The following is an 18,886-nucleotide window of genomic DNA, read 5'->3' as shown; positions in this document are numbered from 1 at the left end:
GCGTCACGAACATAAACTTTATCCCTTTAAAGACCTTCTCCTTTTATACGGACGTCTCAGGGCCACAGACTGGGTCACAGCCACCATGACATTTCCCTGTGAACCGCAGGACCCGATACCGAGTAACCCCTTGCCCTGACGGGGCGCTCCACACCCATGCCCTCTAGCCTCGGTGTGTTACAGGGGCCCACCCAGGGGTGTCACATTGCACCTGCCATACTTCATGGCGGCAGGGTACCTGAATACTTTGTTAGGGCTCATTTCCACTTGTGATAGACAAATCGGTCCGTAATCTGGACCGAAAAAAGGGATGAAAAGTATGCGTTTGTCATGCGTTTGTGATGCGAGTTCAATGCGATTTTGTAATTGCACCATCCGTTTTACATCCGTATGCAATCCGTTTTTTTTCTCTGCAACTATTTTTATACAGTCATTTACAGGACTATTTACAGTGTTCTATGACACAGAATGGTAAGGTATCCGTAAAAAGCGGATGGAATATGGATGTTCCGTATGCCATGCGTTTCTTTTATCGCACCCATTGAGTTGCATTGGCGAGTCTCGTCCGAGACTCGCAGCAAATCGCAGCATGCTGCATATTTTTTTCTCAGTCCGATTTCGGCTGAGAAAAAAAAATCGCAAATGAAAAGACACCTATTGAATAACATTGGTCCGAGTGCAATCCGATTTTTTATCGGATTGCACTCGTCCGTTTTACTCGCAAGTGGAAATGAACCCTTATATAGAGTATCGGCTGAGCATGTGCAATCAATGGTCCAATGGACAGCCCCTCTAAGAGCTAGAACCTGACAGGCTGCTATGGAGACCTCTTCCATCTCTCTGTATGTTACTGGTGTAATGCTGTAGAGATCTGTCAGGCTCCCTCACCTCTGTCCCCGCAGCCGCATTGTGGCAGGAGAACAATTCCAGCATCAGGGAATCTCCTACTGTCAGTGCCCACTTCTAATATGGCCGCCATTATCAGCCTGAAAACAGGGAAAGGCCAATCAAGGAAGAGTAGTCACATTGCCTCCTCCAATCAGGAGACGGACATTGCTTAACAACAGTTCCCGCCCAGGCTCCCATAGCAACAGAGGAGAGGACGTGTGACTGCGTGCAGAGAGGATGAAGCAGGTACGCGGGAGCTCTGCGCCTCACCCGGAGCTCTGACACCCGGAAAGGCAGCTGTGCAATGGGGAGACACAGTGAGGAGCCGGGGGACATGATCGCACGGGGCGTCACCACTGTGTGCGGGGGCCTATATTGTGAGCAGCACCCCCGCCTGGAATGGTTCCGTCCCTTCTAGATCAGCTCTGGGGTCTGTTCACACTGAGGTCCCTGCGCTCAGCTCAGCTCAGCTCAGCTCAGCTCCCCACCTCAGTGATCTCAGGAGGGAAAACGCAGCAGAAAGGCTCCTGTGCTAATGACTGCCTGCGGCAAATGTGCACATGTCACCTTGTAGTCACAGGAAGAAGGAAAACGGGCAAAAGAAGGGTGCCATAGTGAACGGATAAAAGAAGGGCCCTATAATAACCGGGCATGAGAAGGGCGCCATAATAACCGAGCAAAAGAAGGGCCCTATAATAACCGGGCATGAGAAGGGTGCCGTAATAACCGGGCATAAGAAGGGCGCCGTAATAACCGGGCAAAAGAAGGGCCCTATAATAACCAGGCATGAGAAGGGTGCCGTAATAACCGGGCATAAGAAGGGCGCCGTAATAACCGGGCAAAAGAAGGGCCCTATAATAACCGGGCATGAGAAGGGTGCCGTAATAACCGGGCATAAGAAGGGCGCCGTAATAACCGGGCAAAAGAAGGGCCCTATAATAACCAGGCATGAGAAGGGTGCCGTAATAACCGGGCATAAGAAGGGCGCCGTAATAACCGGGCAAAAGAAGGGCCCTATAATAACCGGGCATGAGAAGGGTGCCGTAATAACCGGGCATAAGAAGGGCGCCGTAATAACCGGGCAAAAGAAGGGCCCTATAATAACCAGGCATGAGAAGGGTGCCGTAATAACCGGGCATAAGAAGGGCGCCGTAATAACCGGGCAAAAGAAGGGCCCTATAATAACCTGGCATGAGAAGGGTGCCGTAATAACCGGGCATAAGAAGGGCGCCGTAATAACCGGGCAAAAGAAGGGCCTTATAATAACCAGGCATGAGAAGGGTGCCGTAATAACCGGGCATAAGAAGGACGCCGTAATAACCGGGCAAAAGAAGGGCCCTATAATAACCGGGCATGAGAAGGGCGCCATAATAACAGGGCATGAGAAGGGCGCCATAGCCCATGGGCATGAGAAGGGTGCCATAATAACTGGGCAAAAGAAGGGCGCCGTAATAACCGGGCATGAGAAGGGCGCCATAGCCCATGGGCATGAGAAGGGTGCCATAATAACCGGGCAAAAGAAGGGCGCCGTAATAACCAGGCATGAGAAGGGTGCCGTAATAACCGGGCATGAGAAGGGCGCCGTAATAACCGGGCAAAAGAAGGGCCCTATAATAACCGGGCATGAGAAGGGTGCCGTAATAACCGGGCATAAGAAGGGCGCCGTAATAACCGGGCAAAAGAAGGGCCCTATAATAACCAGGCATGAGAAGGGTGCCGTAATAACCGGGCATAAGAAGGGCGCCGTAATAACCGGGCAAAAGAAGGGCGCCGTAATAACCGGGCAAAAGAAGGGCCCTATAATAACCGGGCATGAGAAGGGTGCCGTAATAACCGGGCATAAGAAGGGCGCCGTAATAACCGGGCAAAAGAAGGGCCCTATAATAACCGGGCATGAGAAGGGCGCCATAATAACAGGGCATGAGAAGGGCGCCATAGCCCATGGGCATGAGAAGGGTGCCATAATAACTGGGCAAAAGAAGGGCGCCGTAATAACCGGGCATGAGAAGGGCGCCATAGCCCATGGGCATGAGAAGGGTGCCATAATAACCGGGCAAAAGAAGGGCGCCGTAATAACCGGGCATGAGAAGGGCGCCGTAATAACCAGGCATGAGAAGGGCGCCATAATATCCGGGCAAAAGAAAGGTGCCATAATAACCGGGCCTAAGAAGGGCACCATAATTACTGGGCAAAGGAAGAGCATCATAATAACGGGGCAAAAGAAGGGTGCTGTAATAACCGGGCATGAGAAGGGCGCCATAATAACCGAAGGCAGACGCCGAAATGCGCGTCGGGGCAGGGCGCATCCTAGGGACTACTATATTGCAGCAGGTAAATACCGGGTGGCTTTTTTCCTTTGGCATATATATGATTTTGATACTTGTATCACATATACCTATCATCAGTTCAGCCACCATATTGATTACGCATTTGCACTTTATCGTTCCTTTCATCTTGGTATTTTACCTGACATATTGCTTATTTTGCTGATATATATATATATATATATATATATATATATATATATATATATATATATATATATATATATATATATATATATATAGAAGACACAAAAGAGAATAGTAAAACCAAAAACACTCAGTTTGAAAAAATGTTGCAGTAATCCGCAAGTGCTAGTAAAAGATGTAAAAAACAGGGTATTTGGTTGATACGTTTTTTGCAAAAAATGTATACTAAGCTGCTCTACCAATCTTCACGGTATACCCTTATCAGAGCAGTCCTAACTAATGTATGCAATCCCTATTTTTGCAAAAAACGTATCAACCAAATACCCTGTTTTTTACATCTTTTACTAGCACTTGCGGATTACTGCAACATTTTTTCAAACTGAGTGTTTTTGGTTTTACTATTCTCTTTTGTGTCTTCAGGTTTCTTGGTGGTGTGTGAACATGATCATACAGACTTGTTCACTGTGCAAGTAGCCCATGTGTTCCTGTTTATATATATATATATATATATATATACTAGATTGTGGCCCGATTCTAACGCATCGGGTATTCTAGAATATGCATGTCCCCGTAGTATATGGACAATGATGATTCCAGAATTCGCGGCAGACTGTGTCCGTCGCTGATTGGCCGAGGCAACCTTTATGACATCATCGTCGCCATGGCAACCATTATGACATCTACGTCGATACTGTGCCCGTCGCTGAATCAGAAACGTGAGATGTCTACGTCCTTTATGACATCATCGTCGCTGTGCCCGTTGCTGATTGGTCGAGGCCTGGCGGCCTCGACCAATCAGACGCGGGATTTCTACGTCCTTTATGACATCATCGTCGCTGTGCCCGTTGCTGATTGGTCGAGGCCTGGCGGCCTCGACCAATCAGAGACGCGGGATTTCTACGTCGATGCTGTGCCGGTCTCTGATTGGTCGAGGCCTGGCGGCCTCGACCAATCAGAGAGCCGGGATTTCCAGGACAGACAGACAGACAGACAGACGGAAAAACCCTTAGACAATTATATATATAGATATATATATATATATATATATATATATATATATATATATACACCATTGTGTCTATATTAATTGCTAATATGTGTTTTATTGATGCCACTCTCTTATAATTCAGTATGTCCCTGGTGTAGTGCCCCTATTTGGTATTTTTTCCCACTCTATCACACATTGTTATATATGTTTTAATAAATTTTAGTACCGTATATATTCTATCATTGGACATTGTTTCGGGCTTTCTTCTTTGGCTCTCATGAAAAGGGCGCCATAGTAACAACCGGCATGAAAAGAGCCCCATAATAACCAGGCATGAAAAGGGCGCCATAATAACTGGGCATGAAAAGGGCACTATAATAACAGGGCAAAAGATGGGCACTATAATAACCGGGCAAAAGAAGGGCGCCATAATAACCAGGCAAAAGAAGGGCACCATAATAACTGGGTAAAAGAAGTGTGCTATACCTGAGCAAAAGAAGTGCACCATAGCTAATGGGTATGAGAAGGGCGCCATAATAACCAGGCAAAAGAAGGGAGCCATAGCCCATGGGCATGAGAAAGGAGACATAATAACTGGGCATGAGAAGGGCGCCATAATAACCAGGCAAAAGAAGGGTGCCATAGCCAATGGGCATGAGGACGCAATAATAACCAGCAACAGAATAGTGGCATAGCCAATAGGTAAAACAAGGGCGCCATAGCCAATGGGCACAAGAATGGCGCCATAGCCAACGGGCATGAGAATGGCGCCATAATAACGGAGCAAAAAAGTGTGCCATAGTCAACGGGCATGAAAGGGTGCCATAATAACCGGGCAAAAGAAGGGCGCCATAGCCAACAGGTGTGAGAAGGGCACCATAATAACAGGGCAAAAGAATGGCACCATAGCCAACATCTAAAAAAGGTGCCATAGCCAAAGGGCATGAGAATCGCGCCATAGCCAATGGGCAAAAAGGATGACACCATAGCCTACGGGTAAAAGAATGGAACCATAGCCAATGAGTAGAAGAATGGCATCATAGACAATGGGCTAAACATTGTCGCCATAGCCCGAGGGCAAAGTAATAGCACTATGGCAAACAGCATTGAAACGTTTACTGCTTACAGCGGAAAGTCCACAAGATAAGTGATTGTTGGGGGTCCGAATCTTGGGACCACGCCCTATTGTGAAGTGCACCATTAGAATGCAGTGGTGGCCGAATGCCAGATGTTTCCACCTGATTCATCTATTGCGATTTTTTTAAAAAGTCAAAAAAATTGGTGCAACTCAATTCCAGGATGTTTTTGTGTACGCCAACAATTTGGCAGTCGCTTTCGCGCCCTATTTTGACTTTTTAGTCCCCACAGTCACAATATCCGTTCAAGACCATTTTTGACTTTTTGGCAAATTCATGTGTGCGCAATTTTGATGAATTTGGATTGTATATTGTACTTTATATTTTCTAATAGTTCCTGCTGAGCAATGTGATTTTTCAGGTTCCCGTAGATGATACCGAGGATGTCTGCTTGGACATCGGAAATGAAGAAGAACTTGCTCTAAGGAAAGCGAAAATCAGGTGCAGTAACTGCCGACAGATATGTGAAGCTGCGCTTACAGTAGATATTGGCCCCTTACAGTATATCTGCCGCCCAGTATAGCTACTTGTATGTGTGTTTGTAATTGAGGGGGATAAGCTGCTGCTAAACACATCTGGTAGTGGTTTATCTCCCACAGCAAAGCATTGGATGCTGAAATCCTTCTACCTCCAACATCTAATGTAAGGAAGTGTCAGGACACCCAGTGTCAATTAGTGTATGGACACCATTAGGCAATGTGGACATCTTTTGGCAAGTCTTGCCCCGGGACTAATTTACTATGGGGGACCTACTGTATCTTATAGTGAAAAGGAAAACCACAATCGATCTACTGGGTTCACTGGGCATCAATTTTTTCTTGAAGGTTGAGAGAAAAAAAAAAAGTTTCACCACCTTTTCCACTCTTGTCAGTCTGTGAAAATCAGGAAATGTTCAAGAGTATAGTCTGATTTTTTTTTTTTTTCACAAACCCATAGTCTTGCATTGCTGATTTTGATCCGACCCTCAGTTCAGAATCATACATTTCTCCAATTTGTTTCTTAGACCACTAGGTCTGAGAAAATAAAATCACATGTGCACGGCCCCATAGAATATCATGGGTACGAGTGCTATCCGTGAAAAGGCAAGATTACACCTTGTGCAGGCGTGTACTACGGAGGACAGAGAATGAACTTCAATCCAATATTTCGGCCAGCATGCAGCCAGCGGGTAAGGAAAGGGTGAATCAAACACCCGAAAACTCCGCCCATATGACCCCAAACCAGTCCCGCCAAATTCAGGTGACAGGTTCCCTTTAATGGGAAAATATGTCGTTTATCTGCATCATAAATTGACTTTCTGCATGTTTAAACTCCACAGATTTTCTCTTTAGCATGTGGATACGATTTGGTAAAATGCACTAGGGTGTTTCATTCGCCACATGTCAACATACCCAGAGTGGGAGCTCCGTCAGGCGTCACTTTTTCTGTGTTTTCACAAATAGAATTTGTGCCCATTATAGTCTATGGGGTGGTTCCCATGTCCAAGTATTTTTGAGTATTCAGTGGTCCACACATAATCACAGAGACATGTCCGAATTTAATCTGAGTCTTGGATCAATCTCACCAATGCAAGTCTATGGATCTGTGAAAAAAAATCAGACGACACTCAGATTTCAACCATAGTGTATGGCCACGTTCAGTATTTGGTCATTATTTTACCTCAGTATTTGTAAGCCAAAATCAGGAGTGGGTGATAAATACAGAAGTGGTGACGTGTTTCTATTAGACCACGTTCAGTATTTGGTCAGTATTTTACCTCAGTATTTGTAAGCCAAAACCAGGAGTGGGTGATAAATACAGAAGTGGTGACGGGTTTCTATTAGACTTTTCCTCTGATTGTTCCTCTCCTGGTTTTGACTTACAAATACTGAGGTAAAATACTGACCAAATACTGATCGTGTGAACATGGCCTAAACTGTGTGAGGCTATGTGCACACGTCAGGATTTCTTGCAAAAATGTCCTGTACAAAACTGGACTTTTTCCTGCAAGAAATCCACATGCGTTTTTTGCGCGTTTTTTGTGCTTTTTTTTTGTGCGGATTTTTCCAGAGGTTCCCAATGCAATAATATAGTGGGAATTCCGCAAAAAATCCGCAAAATTAATGAACATGCTGCGTTTTTTTACCGCATATGCACAAAAATTGTGGAATGCATTCTAAATGATGGGATGCATATGCATACTTTTTTATTGCGTTTTTATAGCAAAAAAAATGCGGAAAAAAACGTGAAAAATCCGGAACGTGTGCACACAGCCTGAGGCCAGTCTCACGCGTCCAGATAATTCCGGTACCGGAAAAATCGGTACTGGAATTATCCGTGTCCGTGTGCTCCCGTGGTACATCAGTGTGGCACACGTGCGCCGCCCGTGTGCCGACTGGGTACCACATGGAGCGTGCAGGAGACAGTGCTAGAGATAAGCGCTGTCCCCTGCATCTGGTGCTGAAGTGGCCATTCATATCTTCTCTCCAGCAGCGTTCGCTGGAAAGAAGATATGAAAAATCCTTTTTTTTTTTTTTTTTTTTGTCCTCGTGTTCAAAATAAAGATCCCTGTCGCCACCCCCCTCCCACCCCCTGTGCGCCCCCCGCTGTTACTTAAATACTCAAGTCACCTGGCTCTCTCGCAGCGTCCTGTCCTCGCCGCACCTTCTCCTGTATGAGCGGTCACGTGGTGCCGCTTATTACAGTAATGAATATGCGGCTCCACCCCTATGGGAGGTGGAGCCGCATATTCATGACTGTAATCCGTGTGCGGTACGTGTTTTACATGGACCCATTGACTTTAATGGGTCCGTGTAATCCGTGCGCTCCCACGAACACTGACATGTCTCCGTATTTTGCACACGGACACACGGTCCGTGAAAACACGCTGACATGTGCAGTGACACATTGATTTCAATGTGTCTACGTGAGTCAGTGTCTCCGGTACATGAGGAAACTGTCACCTCACGTACTGGAGCCACTGACGTGTGAAACCGGCCTGAGAGGAGAAGCTTGAGAAACCTTTATCAATTTTTTTCCTCATCTGATTACATCCGGATGACTCTGATAAATTCACTGATGAAACTCAGACTGTTTTTTTCACTTTGGAGAAAAATCACCGACATGTGAACAAGTCCTAAACCATGGACTCTGGTGACCTTTATATCAGAATTCACAGAGACGTGCCAAAGGGCTTTTAATGGATATACTAAGGCTGACTTCACGCTAGCAGTATTTGCTCAGTATTTTACCTCAGTATTTATAAGCCAAAACCAGGAGTGGAACAATTAGAGGAAAAGTATAATAGAAACATGTCACCACTTCTGTATTTATCACCCACTCCTGGTTTTGGCTTACAAATACTGAGGTAAAATACTGACCAAATACTGCTAGTGTGACGGCAGCCTATGATGTCTGCTATAAGAGCCCGAGTATTGTGTAATCTGGAGACTCTTTATGAAGAGAATGGTACACTTTATTTCAAGGATTGTGCCACCACAAAGCGACTGTTCACACAAAGCACATGCTCTGGGTGCACTGTTGGTGTGGTCAAGCAGCTCAGTGTAACTTCCCGCTCAATTATTTTCCATCAAATTCTGCCCTCCTAAGGCTGCCGTCACACTAGCAGTATTTGGTCAGTATTTTACATCAGTATTTGTAAGCCAAAACCAGGAGTGGGTGATAAATGCAGAAGTGGTGCATATGTTTCTATTATACTTTTCCTCTGATTGTTCCACTCCTGGTTTTGGCTTACAAATACTGATGTAAAATACTGACCAAATACTGCTAGTGTGACGGCTGCCTTAGACTCTGGTAACGCCAACGTTGTGAAGGGCGAAGGAGCACATAACTGCTCGGCCACACCAAGGATGCATCAGTGCTTGGCGTGAATCGTCATTCTGTGCTGACAGGCTCCCTTTGAAGTAAAAAAAACCCAAAAAACTAAAAGGCAGATTTTTTTCTCCCCCAAGTTACTGATGTTTGTGTGTTCTCTTCGTGTCTCTGTTGGTTTTCTTTCATATAGGCTCTTAATAAAAATTGTCCATTATGTGTCTTAGCTGGGAAAGTGACAAGGACTTGTATAAATGTGTTTATTCATGTACATTGTTCAAGAATACACTTTATTATTTAACAGTTATTCACAGATCGTTAGGGACCCTAGTCCCGGGCTCTGGAGCCGAACCCTGCTTTAAATATAGTGGTGGTGCGATCACTCGACGACCACTCCAGTCATTGTCTGTGGGACTGCTGGAAGGAGTCAGGCCACCGCGTCTCTGCATACACGGGGCGCTGCATACGCAGGTTGTGCATACACGGGGCTCTGCATACGCAGGGCTCTACATACGTGGGGCTCTGCATATGCTAGTTCACGGTACCTCTGGGGACCCCAATGATCAGTAAGTTATCACCTATGTTAGGGATCTGGGGAATAACCCTTGGATTCCGATGACTGTAGACGTTGTGACATGTACTGTATACCCTGAATACTGTATACCCTGAATACTGTGCTCGCCTCTTAAGTCTTCTGGGTTGTCTCCGTAGGCATCCTCTGGCCACATTTTTTCATCTCTTTTTTCGAATTGGTGCTATTGTTGCATATTTGTTCTGTGACTGGTTCAGCAAAAGCTTTGTTACGTGTTTTGTCACTATCCTGCTTCTTCTGTCCTTTGACTTTTGGTCTGTTAAGGTAAGGATCTGTCATTATTGCTTACTCCTTTAACATTTCTATGACTGCACTAACCTCCATAAACCGAGTGGATGTGTGAATAGCGGCTATTTTTCCAGTGTAAGAAATGGTACTGAGACCAGATGAGGACTGGCCGCGATGCACGGACTGGCATCAGGTCTCCTGACCCAAACTCAACAACCTCATATATGTCTTGTAGACCGGGGAATTAAGATCAGGAGACCTCCGGCCACGTCCTGGCATCGCCGTGCATACTCAGACGTTGCCGCCCCACTGGGTTAAAAGTGCAGCAATGTTGCTGTGGCTGAAAATGCAACAAAACCACAAGGTGTGAACGCGGCCTAATACTTCTCACTGGCTCAGCTCAGGAATAGAACAGATAATCTGAATATTGTCATTGCACTGACTGTAAGAAGTCTTACATTAATTATTCACTAGAGAGAATGGTTTCCTGTAAAAGACGACATTAACCAGTTCTGTGCTTCTTGCTGTCAGAACGTTACTGGTCGACTACTGGTTGGATTACGCTGGTGGAACCAGATTGATGAAGATGGAAGAAGTCACTGGATATTTGAAGCCAGAAAGGTATTTACTGTGGTGTAAAATGCAGGATTACGTTGTATTGTAAGGGATTTAGAAGTAAACTTGTATAATAAGTGGACGGCGGGGGGTCGGGGCTGTAAAGAGAAGGACGATGGGTCGCAGCGCTTTCCACAGTTCTTCTAATGTACAAGGTGTGACCCAACTGTGTCCCATGTCTGGGAGTAAGAGCACGCCATGCTTCTCCTGGAGAAGGATGGTCACCATGTGCCACGGTCTGGTACTGGAAAAGTAAGGGGGGCTAGCCATTTATTGGTCACGCTGACAGGGAAGTCTAAGGCTACTTTCACACTAGCGTTAACTGCAATCCGTTTTGCCGAAAAAACGCATCCTGCAAAAGTGCTTGCAGGATGCGTTTTTTCCCCATAGACTTGTATTGGCGACGCATTGCCACACGTCGCATCCGTCGTGCGACGGATGCGTCGTGCTTTGGCGGACCGTCGGCACAAAAAACGCTACATGTAACGTTTTTTGCTGCCGCCGGAACTCCTCCCGCACCTCACAATGGGGCAGCGGATCCGATGAAAATCTGCATCCGCTGCACCCGTTGTGCGGCGCTTACAATGCTAGCGTCGGTAACCTCGGCCCGACGCACTGCGACGGGCCAAGCCCGACGCTAGTGTGAAAGAAGCCTAACACAGTGGCTGACTATGGCGACACTGTGGTGTAGTGAGGCCACCTTATTACCACCTAATTATGTGGTGAACCAGCCATATAACCACCCTGCCAAAAAGACTAAAAACATCAATCAAGGCAACAAAACATGGTGAGAGCCCTAGCGCAGAAGATCAGTCCTGTGGATATTACACTGTACACCACCTGAGGGTGCTGCACGTGGTGAGAGCCCGAGCCCAGAAGTTCAGAGCTGTGGCTATTACACTGTGCACCACCTGAGGTCGCTGCACATGGTGAGAGCCCGAGCCCGGAAGTACAGTGCTGTGGAATTAAATTGTGTGCAGCACGTTGGCTCAGTGGTTAGCACCACAGCCTTGCAGCGCTGGGGTCCTGGGTTCAAATCCCACCCAGGACATCTGCTAGGAGTTTGTATTTGCGTGGGTTTCCTCCGGGGTCTCCGGTTTCCTTCCACATTCCAAAGACACACTGATAGGGAATGTAGATTGTGAGCCCCAACGGGGACAGTGATGATAATGTGTGCAACCTGTAAAGCGCTGCGGAATATGTTATTGCTATATAAAGATTATTATTACGGTGCTGTATAAGCTAGTAAAATAAATACGTATATGCCATAAATGTTTGATTTTTGCAGATCCCCAATCACCTGTTTGAACAGGGTCACACGTTCCAACTATCAGACATTTACGGCATAGCTCTAGGCGGTTAGGGATCAGGGCCAGTGATCATTCACCGTTCATACTGTAGTTCTCGGGTCGACACATTTACCTTTTGCTTTTCCCAGGTTCCAGCCAATAATTCCACATCCACAGAAGTTGAAGCTCGGATCTTCTGGCTGGGGTTGATCATTTGCCCCATGATCTGGACTGTGTTCTTCTTCAGCACATTATTTTCTCTGAAGTTAAAATGGCTGGTACGTGCTCCAGAAAGAGTAACATGGGCCACTGTGTGCCTTCCCTTGCATCATCAGGTCTCCCTGTCCTCATGCACAGGCACATAACTGGTTTTCATGCTGAAACGTCAAAGCCCCACTCCATTTCAGCACTGGAGTGGTGCGGCTAATATAACTTCCCTGACCGTAGTATTATACTTACCAGCCGCAGTCCTCAGCTCTTCCCGCTGCTGCTCCTGTCCTGATCTTGTGACCACAAGCTTTCAGTGTAAGTCCGTGAGATCCTCGTTCTGTCTCTCATAGACTTACACTAAGTGGTGACTTGTGGATCGCCCAGCACACACGACTGCAGAAGACCGGAACGGCGCCGATAACAGATGGTAGATGGCAGCTGGCGAGTAGAATACTAGAGGCAGGAAACCACTCCAGAGATAAAATTAAAAACCACTGAGTGGTGCTTTAAGAGTTCCTTATATTATGGGCTCATTCTTTTGGTTGCCTCAGAAGAGACCTAACATGGTTGTCTACCATGGTAACTATGTTTATTCTGGCAGCAGATAGACCTTTATGTGGCCACTAGTGATGAGCGAACGTGCTGGGATAAGGTGTTATCTGAGCATGCTCGGGTGCTCGAGTGTCTTCAGAGTGCTCGAATAATATGTTTGAGTCCCCGTGGCTGCATGTTTCACATATGTTCGACTTTGGCAACAGCTGCAGGGGTAACCTAACAAACAGGCAATCCCTGTATATGTTGCAGCTGTTGAACAGCCATGAGACCTGCAGCCACGGGGACTCAAACAGTTTTCGAGCACAGCGAAGTCACTCGGTTAGCACGCTATCAGAGCACATTTGTCGATCACTAGTGCTTATTCTTGCTCCAAGGGAGAATGATCTTTGCACCATAGGGTCTTTGATCCAGACATGGTACAATGATAGTGCACACAAAATAAAGAAATGAATAGAGTTGAAAATAAAAGTCTGGTAATGATTAACAGTTGTAGATGCATAGAGAGATAGATGAAAGTGGCACTCACCCGAGAGTTGCTGCGTAAAGATGTCCTTTATTCAAAGAAATACATGGACACACAAGCGGTGGAGCAGCGGCTGGTAGTGGTTAGGGTGCGGGAGGAAGGTGCAGGACGACGGCCGTTTCGCGCGATTGCGCTTCCACGGGTCCAGGACCCGCGAAACGGCCGTCGTCCTGCACCTTCCTCCCGCACCCTAACCGCTACCAGCCGCTGCTCCACCGCTTGTGTGTCCATGTATTTCTTTGAATAAAGGACATCTTTACGCAGCAACTCTCGGGTGAGTGCCACTTTCATCTATCTCTCTATGCATCTACAGCAGTATTCGACTTTACGTGATGCACCTCCCGGTAATTGCTAATTCTGAACTGTGCCACTTAGCGTCCTAAATTGAATCCAGCGTGAAAGAAGATCTTCTATGTAAGCTTAATATACCTAGTGCCTTCTGACTCTTCTCTTTTGCATGGCATTTTACTAATGATTAACAGTCATTTCTTCCATCCACGCAGGCCTTAGTGATTGCTGGCATCTCTCTCCAATCGGCAAATCTGTATGGTTATATTCACTGTAAAAATGGAGGCCAGCAAAACGTGGGAAAGACAGCCTCTCGCTTTCTGTCACAGCAGCTCTTCCAGCGGGTGAGTTATGGGACAGTGTGTGTTGCCCGCCTGCGGAGGGGGGAAGCTGAAGAGGAAATGTACAATGAGTTAGGTCACGTTTTTTGGTGGAAAAAGACACTGCGGTCCTGTGTGTAAGTAAATAGGGAAATATAGACCCCAAAATGGCCATTCTTGAAAAAGCCTTCAGGGCTGACCGTATTTCAGCAGCCATCCATAAGGCCCCAGCTATTGGAAAGGCCTTCAGGGCTGACCGTATTTCAGCAGCCATCCATAAGGTCCCAGCTATTGGAAAGGCCTTCAGGGCTGACCGTATTTCAGCAGCCATCCATAAGGCCCCAGCTATTGGAAAGGCCTTCAGGGCTGACCGTATTTCAGCAGCCATCCATAAGGTCCCAGCTATTGGAAAGGCCTTCAGGGCTGACCGTATTTCAGCAGCCATCCATAAGGCCCCAGCTATTGGAAAGGCCTTCAGGGCTGACCGTATTTCAGCAGCCATCCATAAGGTCCCAGCTATTGGAAAGGCCTTCAGGGCTGACCGTATTTCAGCAGCCATCCATAAGGTCCCAGCTATTGGAAAGGCCTTCAGGGCTGACCGTATTTCAGCAGCCATCCATAAGGCCTTCAGGGCTGACCGTATTTCAGCAGCCATCCATAAGGCCCCAGCTATTGGAAAGGCCTTCAGGGCTGACCGTATTTTAGCAGCCATCCATAAGGCCCCAGCTATTGGAAAGGCCTTCAGGGCTGACCGTATTTCAGCAGCCATCCATAAGGCCCCAGCTATTGGAAAGGCCTTCAGGGCTGACCGTATTTTAGCAGCCATCCATAAGGCCCCAGCTATTGGAAAGGCCTTCAGGGCTGACCGTATTTCAGCAGCCATCCATTAGGCCCCAGCTATTGGAAAGGCCTTCAGGGCTGACCGTATTTCAGCAGCCATCCATTAGGCCCCAGCTATTGGAAAGGCCTCTCTCTATACTGGTAGAATACATTTGGAGAGCATAATCCCAGGTCTTACTGATGCATCTGCATAATCGAAGTCTACTCATTACATAGCACTCATCGAGAGCTTATATAGATGGAAAAGGGCAGAAAGAAACGCGATCAATGGCAGTCTGGCCTAAGGGTCCAATATATCGGCTACAAACTCTGAACCCAAAAGGGTAAGGCTGCTTACACATTGCATTCAGGCATCTGCTCCATGGCCTTGCCAAGGCTTACATCTCACCCCCCACACAAAAGGAGATTCGGACATATGCGCTGACAGGCCCATGTACTATAATGGTGCCAGCAGAGCGACTGTGCGTGCATCATTTTTGGGCGTATACAGCTACTAGGCGGACACGCAGATGTGGTAGGTTGTGTGTGGGTGTCAGTCTCCAGTAGGCGTACACGCGCAAACATTATGCATGGCAGAGCGCATGTTTGCTCTGTCGGCACCATTATAGTGGCGTCGTTGGTACATACGTCTAAATCCCGTTTTTCTGGGGGTTCAGACATAAGCCTCAATGTGAGCCACTGAATGGGTGCGTAAACGCAGAGTAAAAGCTCCTAAGAACACAGTCCTCAATCTACTGACTGTTCACAACGTCCATATGCATCTTCCACAGGGAAATCCTTTAGTGTGGCCATTTTCATTTTATCTTTCAGACCTTGTGAATTGAAGGAGACGGCCGCTCTACAAACAGATCTCGCTTCATCATAAAGAGAATAAGTAACAAGATGTCCGGAACCAGTATAAATCCTAGTGCCTTATAATGGTCACTCAATTTATTCCTGTTTATTTGCACATGTATTAAACTTTTTTTTCCTTTAAGACTAGCACTTGCTTCATTTTTGTTGAGTACAGGCCTGACAGTAACCAATGTTTTGTTTTCTTTTTTTCCCCATAAATCAATAGTACATGTGAAAATAAAATACTCTGTAATAGATCTTTTATCAGAGAAATCCACTTTTGTCTCCTCCTGGACTGATCATTTATTCTCAAAAGTTTTTTTGGGCAGCACGGTGGCTCAGTGGTTAGCACAACAGCCATGCAGCGCTGGAGTCCTGGGTTCAAACCCCACCCTGGACAACATCTGCAAGGAGTTTGTATGTTCTCTCCGTGTTTGCGTGGGTTTCCTCCGGGTTCTCCGGTTTCCTCCCACATTCCAAAGAATGTGGGGGAAAATGTGTGTAAATGGGTTAGTAACTGGCTTAGTGATAGAAAGCAGAGGGTGGTTATAAATGGTATAGTCTCTAACTGGGTCGCTGTGACCAGTGGGGTACCGCAGGGGTCGGTATTGGGACCTGTTCTCTTCAACATATTCATTAATGATCTGGTAGAAGGTTTACACAGTAAAATATCGATATTTGCAGATGATACAAAACTATGTAAAGCAGTTAATACAAGAGAAGATAGTATTCTGCTACAGATGGATCTGGATAAGTTGGAAACTTGGGCTGAAAGGTGGCAGATGAGGTTTAACAATGATAAATGTAAGGTTATACACATGGGAAGAAGGAATCAATATCACCATTACACACTGAATGGGAAACCACTGGGTAAATCTGACAGGGAGAAGGACTTGGGGATCCTAGTTAATGATAAACTTACCTGGAGCAGCCAGTGCCAGGCAGCAGCTGCCAAGGCAAACAGGATCATGGGGTGCATTAAAAGAGGTCTGGATACACATGATGAGAGCATTATACTGCCTCTGTACAAATCCCTAGTTAGACCGCACATGGAGTACTGTGTCCAGTTTTGGGCACCGGTGCTCAGGAAGGATATAATGGAACTATAGAGAGTACAAAGGACGGCAACAAAATTAATAAAGGGGATGGGAGAACTACAATACCCAGATAGATTAGCGAAATTAGGATTATTTAGTCTAGAAAAAAGACGACTGAGGGGTGATCTAATAACCATGTATAAGTATATAAGGGGACAATACAAATATCTCGCTGAGGATCTGTTTATACCAAGGAAGGTGACGGGCACAAGGGGGCATTCTTTGCGTCTGGAGAAGAGAAGGTTTTTCCACCAACATAGAAGAGGATTCTTTACTGTTAGGGCAGTGAGAATCTGGAATTGCTTGCCTGAGGAGGTGGTGATGGGGAACTCAGTCGAGGGGTTCAAGAGAGGCCTGGATGTCTTCCTGGAGCAGAACAATATTGTATCATACAATTAGGTTCTGTAGAAGGACGTAGATCTGGGGATTTATTATGATGGAATATAGGCTGAACTGGATGGACAAATGTCTTTTTTCGGCCTTACTAACTATGTTACTATGTTACATACTGATAGGGAATTTAGATTGTGAGCCCCATCGGGGACAGCGATGTTAATGTGTGCAAACTGTAAAGCGCTGCGAAATATCTTAGCGCTATATAAAAATAAAGATCAAAAGTTTCAGTTCACAGGTAATAACGTCTTCATCAAATAAAAATGTTACCTATGAATTGAGAGTAAAAGATCAATCTATGAAGAACGGAATCAGATTTCTTTGATAACACACATTACAAAGTTGCTTATTTTCATGTGCACTATTGCTTTATGAAAGAAAAAAGTATTCTTTAAAGGGATCCAGTAAGCTTGAAAAATGCTATTTAGCAACATCTAATGGTGAATAGCATTACAGTGCTGCCCTGACGTCATACTGAAAGTTCCACTGCTGTCAGAAAATGTACTAATTTTCAATCGGGTCCTGCCGGCTTTCAGTCATAGAGACGTGCACAGAGCGGATACAGTCACCGCTCAGCCCTATACTGTGAGCGGCAGCTGTATGCACGCCCCGGCACTTGGATTTACAGCGCATCAGTGTATAAATGGACACAAAGCGACAAGGCATGCTCACAGTATAGTGCGGCAACTTTTACAGCTCTGTGCACGCCTCTGACTGAAAGCCGGCGGTGCCCTGTTGGAAATAGGCTCATTTTGTCACGACAGCCGCACCTTCAGTTAGACAACATTGTAATGATTATCCCTATATCTGCAGGTAAACGGTGTTTTCATAGGTGACAGCTTCCCTTTATTAAGGCTTAGGCCACTTAAAGTGTATACATTGCATTATGTAGGTAGATTCACGCAATATAATTTTATAGGGGTTCAGAGCTTCAATCCCTTTGCTTCACTTTACACTGAATTATCAGATTCTTATCATGTACAGATCGTACTAAGGGATTATTATGGGGTTGTCTGGTTCCATGAAAAACGGCCCACAGGCTGGATCTGTGGTAGAAAACCCCCAAACAAGCAGTGCTTCCCTACTGACAGCCCCGCCACTCCAGGAACGTCTCTCTGCTATTCCCAGGAGTTCCTCACTGACATGGCTGTAGCGGTAATGTTAAATCTACTGCCCATGACCCCTAAGGCCAGTCACTGGGCTCAGCAATCTTGCATTGTTTACCTATAGCATGGTCACTAAGCCCCGTGATCAGTTGCAGCGGTCACATAGAGGCATGACACAACCACTGCAGCTCTGTAAAGAAAACCAGCGTAGAGGTGGTGCACTAGAGGCAGGGGCTTTATTCGCACTAACTGGGGTATCAGCCCCTAGATATTTAGCATTGCTTAACACAAATTTCCAAATCATCTGATATTCTTTATTAGGCTGCAATGACCACATCTGATCTGATCCATTGCAGTTTTCTTCTGTCTCGGTCTTGTGATCCTCGCAGGATTTTGGGTCCACCTGCTTTCCGTTATCCATCAGATTCCTATCCTGCTCGCTCAGTGTCAGCAGATTCTTATTTGAATAGTCCAGGACTTTCCTAAGCAACATGTCAGTGCCTAGAAAATGACAACTTTTCACGATGAAGATTCTCCGGTTATACAAAATAACAGGTGAAATAATGTTCCTCCTGCCACAGATTCAGTTACTGGAATATTAAAAATCACTTGGTGGAAAAAAAAACTATTATTTCTTAAATCAGAAAAAAATGGATCGTTATGGTCTCGGAGAACAAAAATCTTGAATTTCTGTGGGAAACAA

General features: G+C 45.9%; 2 protein-coding genes across 3 annotated transcripts in view; one reads left to right on the top strand and one right to left on the bottom strand.

The window, feature by feature from the left end:
* The first annotated feature begins 1,098 nt into the window (after positions 1-1,098).
* TVP23A (trans-golgi network vesicle protein 23 homolog A) lies at positions 1,099-15,729 on the top strand. Of its 2 annotated transcripts, none has more exons than XM_069734038.1 (7): positions 1,099-1,134; positions 5,845-5,924; positions 10,005-10,149; positions 10,645-10,734; positions 12,167-12,295; positions 13,809-13,937; positions 15,564-15,729. In XM_069734038.1, the coding sequence occupies exons 1-7, from the start codon at positions 1,126-1,128 to the stop codon at positions 15,570-15,572; spliced, it is 591 nt and encodes a 196-aa protein (XP_069590139.1). In that variant the 5' UTR covers positions 1,099-1,125; the 3' UTR covers positions 15,573-15,729. The 2 variants fall into 2 exon arrangements, with proteins under 2 accessions (XP_069590139.1, XP_069590138.1); XM_069734037.1 differs by having other exon boundaries at positions 1,101-3,219.
* A 2,671-nt stretch (positions 15,730-18,400) lies between these two features.
* NUBP1 (NUBP iron-sulfur cluster assembly factor 1, cytosolic) overlaps positions 18,401-18,886 on the bottom strand; it is a 50,978-nt gene continuing 50,492 nt past the window's right edge. The window contains exon 11 of the mRNA XM_069734035.1: positions 18,401-18,873. Coding sequence (XP_069590136.1) covers positions 18,842-18,873 — 32 coding nt within the window. The 3' untranslated portion in view covers positions 18,401-18,841. The remainder of the gene's footprint in view (positions 18,874-18,886) is intronic.

This window comes from Ranitomeya imitator, chromosome 7 (assembly GCF_032444005.1).
Source record: "Ranitomeya imitator isolate aRanImi1 chromosome 7, aRanImi1.pri, whole genome shotgun sequence".
NCBI lineage: Eukaryota > Metazoa > Chordata > Amphibia > Anura > Dendrobatidae > Ranitomeya > Ranitomeya imitator.
The sequence above is the reverse complement of the archived record's forward strand: the minus strand, read 5'-3'. Positions and strand labels throughout refer to the sequence as shown.